The following is a 6,580-nucleotide window of genomic DNA, read 5'->3' as shown; positions in this document are numbered from 1 at the left end:
CCTGCCTCTGCCTCCCGAGTGCTGGGATTAAAGGCGTGTGCCACCATCGCCCTGCAAAGATTACTTAATCTAAATTCAAACTCCTGCCCAGTAATCTCAGGAAGGGGGTGTCTCTTCACAGCAATAAAAAACCCTAGAAAAGACTATGGCAACTCCTATAAAGAAAAACATTTAGTCGGGGCTGACTTCCAGTTTCAGAGGTGTAGTTTGTTGTCATTGTGGCAGGGAGCACAGCAGTGTGCAGGTAGACATGGTACTGGAGAAGGAGCTAGGAGTTCTACATCTTGAGCCACAGGCAACAGGAAGTGAACTGTCCTCTACACTGATAGCTTGAGCATATGAGACCTCAAAGCCCATTTCCACAATGACACACTTCCTCTGACAAGGCTACACCTACTTCAACAAGACCACACCTCCTAATAGTGCCACTCCCTATGGGCCAAGCATTCAAACACATTCATCTGTGGGGACCATACCTATTTAAACCACTATAGGAGTTCTCCAAAACATTAGGTTTTCATTATAGAAAACATTTCATTGTCATGTCTGGGTAAAACCCTTCATTCTCTCTAGGACTTCATATTTCTTTGACTCTAAAATACAGCCTTTTTTTGGCCAACATCTATGGCAAAATCAAGTGTTTCCTTATTTTGTTTTGTTTGCAATAGGTACTAAAGACATTCACCCTTGTCAACTGACTGCACTAGTTTTTTTCCTTGTAGGAAACCAGATGATGAAGAGAAAAGGAGTAGGAGACAGATAACTTTAACTGTATACCTTTTATATCATTTGCATGTAATACCTATTCAGAGCAGTCTAGGTTCAGTCTGTGAAGTGCTTCCACACAAGTGTGAGGACCTGAGTTCAATCCCCAGAACCGGTACTCACTGTAATCCAGGCCAGCCAGTCTAGCCTACCGAGTGAGTTACAGAGAGAGACTGTCTCAAAACTAAGGTGGAAGATGCTCCTGAGGAACTTCACCCAACGTGGACCTCTGGCTTCCTTGAAGCGTATATATGTACACCCATACACATAAGAACAATTTAAGAGCCAGGCAGATGGTGGTACACCTTTAATCCTAGCACTTGGGAGGCAGAGGCAGACAGATCTCTGTGAGTTCAAGGCCAGCCTGGTCTACAAGAGCTAGTTCCAGGACAGGCTCTAAAACTACAGTGAAACCCTGTCTCAAAAGAACAACAACAACAACAAAAAAAACAATTTAAGTAATTATGTGTATATATTCCTTTGCTTGCTGCTGGCAGTCTTTGTTGAAGCAAAGGAAGGTTATTCTCATTTTTTCCCTCTCCCTTCTCCCCCCCCCCTTTCCTACTCTTCTGCCTCTATTTGGTTTTCTTGTTTTGGAAATAGGGTCTCTCTATACAGGTCAGGCTGGCCTTGAACTCCAGACCCTCTGGCTCCACCTCTCAAACCCTACCATTACAGAGGGGTGCTACTATGTCAGCTTTTATATCTCTCCCTTATTGTCAGCAGCAGGATCTGCTCATCACGTTGGTGTTTGTTTGGCAGGTGTTTAGCCGCCAGGCGGATTACTGGCAGTTTGTGAAAGACATTCGGTGGCTCAGTCCGCACTCAGCCCTTCATGTTGAGAAGGTAAGAGTGAAGGGGAGCTGACTTGCTGGGTGGCTGCAAGTTTCACTGGTGCTCAGCCGGAAGACTCTGTTCTCCCTGGGATGGAGTACTTCCACTTTCTTTTAACTAGAAGGAAGAGATTATCTCGGTAGCAGTGACTTAGAGGGAAGGCTTAACCAACCAACAAACCATACAAATCCATTCAGGTTGCTTTTTCATCTGCTGGGAAACGGGTGAAAATGATCTAATGAAACTCTTAAAAAAAAAAAAAAAAAAAGAAACTAGGAGAAATAGCAAGAATTTCCCTAAAGCAGTAAGAGGAGTGTGGGCATAAAGCATCCCAGAGTCCAGTGGATTGAGTGCTACCTTAAACACTCTGGCTGCTTTGGAGTCTCCTGTCTCCAGCTCCACATAGTGCTCCAGGTTTCCCATCAGGGAAACAACTCAACGAAGTCAGGTGACTTGACCAAAGAGACACAGCTGGTTTTAGACTAATCAATGACTATTTTATGTATACACTTAATCTTTTATTATAGGAAAATTAAACGCATCTAAATTAATGAAATGACTGTAAAATATCCGTCCATTGTCCCTCTTTATTTCTCTTTGTATAACTTGTTTTGTTTCATGTATATCCCAGCTATTGATTTATTGCTAAGATGAGGTCAAGAAGTATGCTTTCTTTCCCTAATATCCAGTGAACAAAGACTCTGGGCTTTATACTGGCCATTCTGTATATGATCATACTGGCCGTTCTGTATATGGTCATACTGGCCTTTCTGTATATGGTCATACTGGCCTTTCTGTGTATGGTCATACTGGCTGTTCTGTATATGGTCATGCTGGCCTTTCTGTATATGATCATACTGGCCGTTCTGTATATGGTCATACTGGCCTTTCTGTATATGGTCATAGTGGCCTTTCTGTGTATGGTCATACTGGCTGTTCTGTATATGGTCATGCTGGCCTTTCTGTATATGAGGCAACACACTCAGGCACATTGAAAAAACTATCAAGAAAAGTTTCAAGAGCATCTTTGGTGGTGTTTTTCCTAGACCAACCCATCCACACATACGCATGCCAAGATTTTTTTTTTACCACATTTCTCTCTGGAGGCTCTGAAATAGAGGACTCTGTGAGAGAAGCCAAGAGGTCAAATGCCTTTGATCCTGGGAATATCCTAGAGATTCCTCTTTGGAGATAGACCGTAGAGAGCCAGATTTAGCAGGCTTGCTTCTTCTGAGGTCTGATAGGTAGAGAAGCCATTCATCTCTTCACAGCCTTCCTCCTGCATCTTCGGAAGCTAGCTGCAGGGGACACCCCGGGTAGCCTTCTCTCACCTGTCTTCAGCGTAGTTCTCAGGTCACTAGGCCCTCACTGCTGTGCTTTGTCTGCCAGGGTGTGTGTTTTGACTCCTGCCTCTTTGCCTCCCCAGTTCATCAGCTTGCATGAGAATGACCAGAGCAGCACCGATGGGAGCGAGCTTGCTGTTGCAGAGCTCTGGCTGCAGCACAGCCTGCAGTGCCACTGCCTCTCAGCCCAGCTCCGGCCTCTGCTTGGGGACAGACAGTATATCAGGAAATTCTACACAGGTGAGTAGAAGCAGTTCAGGGTGTTGTGCGTACTGCTTGTTGATCTTCTGTCTCTCTGTTCTTCAGTAGATTGCTTCTGTACCAGGGTCTCCTAAAACTTACTTGATGCCGTAGATTCTACTCAAAAACACGTAGCCAGCCCTCCTCTCAGCCACCTTGGGAAAACACCCATGCCAAGTTGTTCCTGTCCTGATGCATGCAAACTGTAAGAAGAAATGCCACGAACCGAGTTTCCTATGTGCTGGTTGCTGTGCCGCTGCCCTCTTTACAGCTGCTCCACGAGCTGGGTAGCAGGATCACTGTTTTCTAATCAGAGAGGCTAGGTGACTTGGCCAGAGTCACACAGAGCCAGGTCCAATTCTGCGCCCTTCTGATTTTGGAGCTTCTTATGTTAGACTGCATACAACTGAGCGTCTTCTGTACTTTACTTGTCCCCAAATCCTTCCTCTCCACAGTGACATGCTTTTCCTCGATTCCTTTTTATTCTGTCTCTTTCTCCGAGCTTCACTCTTCATCACTGTGGTTCGTTTTCCCTTCCTAGAAACTGCTTTCCTGCTAAGTGACGCCCACGTCACAGCCATGCTCCAGTGCCTGGAAGCAGTGGAACAGAACAACCCCCGGCTCCTGGCTCAAATTGATGCATCTATGGTAAGGGGGGCAAAGGGATCCCCACGTCTGTCCTGGGCCTCTGTACTTCTCCGTGCTGGCCACTCCTCAGTAGCAGATGACTTCTCACTGAGGCGGCTGTGAGCTGAGAGACTTTCATCTTTAGAAATGTCTGGGGAGCTGGGTGTGGTAGCACGTGACTGTTGCCTGGGTCTGCTTGCTATTGCTGTCATAAAACACCTTGGCATAAAGCAACTTGGGGAGGAAAGAGTTTATTTGGCTTACATATCCTTAGTCACAGTTCATTGAGACAGGAACTCAAAGCAGGAACCTGATGCAGAAGACATGGAAGAGCACTGCTTGCTGACTTGCTCCCCATGGCTTGCTCAGCCTGTTACTTCCAGAACCCAGGACCACCTGCCCAAGAATGGCACCACCCACAGTGGGCTGGACCCTCCCACATCAGTCATTGAGCAAGAAAATGTACTACAGACTTGCCTATAGGCCAACCTGATGGAGGCATTTTCTCAGTTGACAGTCCCTCCTCACAGATAAAACTCTGTGTCAAGTTGACAGGCACATGTAGTCCCAGTACTTGGGAGGTTGGTGCAGAAGGGTCAGAGTTCGAGACCAGCCTGGACTATATAATAAGCTTTATGCTAGCTTAGACTATGAGATCCTGTCTTAAAAATTAAAAAGGAAAGGGGAGGTGAGCGGTAGGGTGAGGGAAGCAGAATAGGATGGAAGGGAAAGGTGAACTGGCAATCTTGAAGTCCACTGAGAGACCCTGTCTCAAAAGGAAGGTGGTGAGTGATTGAAGAAGATGGCCAGCATCGACCTCTGGCCTCCATGTTTGTGCACATGTATGAATGTGTGCCCTACGTACAAAAGAAGTCGCTAGGGGCCAGGACTAGGCATGGAAACTCACTACTGTAGTCCCAGCACTTGGGAGTCTTAAGAGGTGGGAGGATAGACATGGGTTTGAGAGCAGGGCAGTTTGAGCTACGTCATGAGTACCAGGCCACCCAAAGTGACATGTCAAGGCCCTGTCTAAAAAGTGAAAAAGAAAAGGGCACCGAACCACACACACACTTGCCTTCTCTCCCAAAGCTCGAATCAGGTGCTCATGAGAGACACGTATGGCTTAGACCACCAGTCTATATGACTTTTACTTCACATGCATCCTTTTTGGTATGTATTTATGTGTAGTGTAGATACATGTTTGTATACCTGTTCCCATGTGTATGGGTATCCATGTGCAGGCTGCCCTGCCACCTGGATTTCACACTGGTATTGGGGCTGTGAGTTCTAGTCCTTGTGCTTGCAGAGCAAGAATGTTGAAATAGGAGCGGCAGGGCTGCGTCCCCGGCACCCGGCCGCCCGCATGGCTAGCTTATGCCCGAAATAATTACACGGAAACTGTATTCTTTCAAACACTGCCTGGCCCGGCTAGCTCAGTCGGTAGAGCATGAGACTCTTAATCTCAGGGTCGTGGGTTCGAGCCCCACGTTGGGCGCCATCTGTTGAAATAGGAGCGGCAGGGCTGCGTCCCCGGCACCCGGCCGCCCGCATGGCTAGCTTATGCCCGAAATAATTACACGGAAACTGTATTCTTTCAAACACTGCCTGGCCCGGCTAGGTCCAGTTTCTTATTGGCTCTTACATATTTTTCTAACCCATTTCTAATATTCTGTGTAGCCCATGAGCTGGCTTACCAGGGAGGATCTTAACCTGCGTCTGTCTGGAGCGGGAGAATCATGGCGACTTCTTCACTAAGCTTCTTTTTCCCAGCATTCTCTTCTGTCTACTCCGCCTACCTAATTTTCTGTCCTATGAGAGCCGAGGCAGTTTCTTTATTATTAAGAAATCACTCCCACATCACAAGAACACTTGCTAAAACCGTCTTCCCAGCCTCCCATGCATATTCTTGCATTCTTTGTTGCACCACTTACAGGAGAAACCATCCTAGAAGAATCCCAGTGCAGAAGCTGTCGTGTTCTGATGTTGAATGCTATGGTAGCTGTGCTCTAGTAGCCCAGGCCTACTGTCAACTACGAGCTCCTACCAGCGTTTCTGCAGCAATGAGTGCCCCTCCTCTGAGGGCCTCTGCTTCATTCTGACATGTTTTCTTTTGTTTTAGTTTGCCAGAAAGCACGAGAGCCCGCTGCTGGTTACAAAGAGCCAGAGTCTGACGGCTCTGCCTGGTTCCACGTATACCCTTTCAGCTAGCTGTGCTCAGCAATCCTGCTTTGGGTCCTCCTCTAGCCTCCACCAATCCATGGCCACCCACAGCTCAGGTATGGGGGCAGATGCTGTGTAATTCCTGCATGCATTTTAGGCTGGGGAAGTAGAGGACTTTTGTGAGTACTCACAGGCCAGAACCTGCTTTTGTTTGGTTTTGGTTTTACCTTCTCATCCTTCACCTCTGGAAAGTAAAGAGTCCTTGTGAGAGTGACTGCAGACCGGAAATTGAAGCTTGGACTGGTAGACATTGGTGTGAGTGTCTTTGTCGTAGGCGTCATAAAAGCATACGGAGCAGCAGTTGCTGGTGTGGGGCTGTAGGGCTGTAATCCCAGCACTCAGAAGACAGAAGCAAGAAGATGGTTACAAGTTCAGAGGTGTCCAGGGCCACATAGTGAGACCATGCCTCACAGAACAGAAAGTTATTCAGCAGCTAGCCTACAATCATTCTGTAGCAAAGAGATGTCCTTAGAGGCCTTTGAGCTTCTGCTTCACGTTTCAAATCAGGTCTGTAGTTGCTAACATCTTTAGAGTGCCTGCACCATGCTGAG

The 6,580-nt window shown here is 47.0% G+C and overlaps 1 protein-coding gene and 1 non-coding gene across 5 annotated transcripts in view; both read left to right on the top strand.

The window, feature by feature from the left end:
• The window catches only part of Rubcn (rubicon autophagy regulator), a 71,361-nt gene that overhangs the window by 43,479 nt on the left and 21,302 nt on the right, over positions 1 to 6,580 (top strand). For all 4 annotated transcript variants that reach the window (XM_050159770.1, XM_050159769.1, XM_050159768.1 and 1 more), the window contains exons 3-6: positions 1,528 to 1,611; positions 3,026 to 3,182; positions 3,724 to 3,830; positions 5,929 to 6,085. In XM_050159770.1, coding sequence (XP_050015727.1) covers positions 1,528 to 1,611; positions 3,026 to 3,182; positions 3,724 to 3,830; positions 5,929 to 6,085 — 505 coding nt within the window. The remainder of the gene's footprint in view (positions 1 to 1,527; positions 1,612 to 3,025; positions 3,183 to 3,723; positions 3,831 to 5,928; positions 6,086 to 6,580) is intronic.
• Positions 5,232 to 5,304, top strand: Trnak-cuu (transfer RNA lysine (anticodon CUU)). Its single transcript has one exon. It is a non-coding gene; the product is annotated as a tRNA-Lys (tRNA).

The sequence above is a fragment of the Alexandromys fortis genome, unplaced genomic scaffold, assembly GCF_014885135.2.
Source record: "Alexandromys fortis isolate MF-2015 unplaced genomic scaffold, M_Fortis_MF-2015_v1.1 scaffold_119, whole genome shotgun sequence".
NCBI lineage: Eukaryota > Metazoa > Chordata > Mammalia > Rodentia > Cricetidae > Alexandromys > Alexandromys fortis.
The sequence above is the reverse complement of the archived record's forward strand: the minus strand, read 5'-3'. Positions and strand labels throughout refer to the sequence as shown.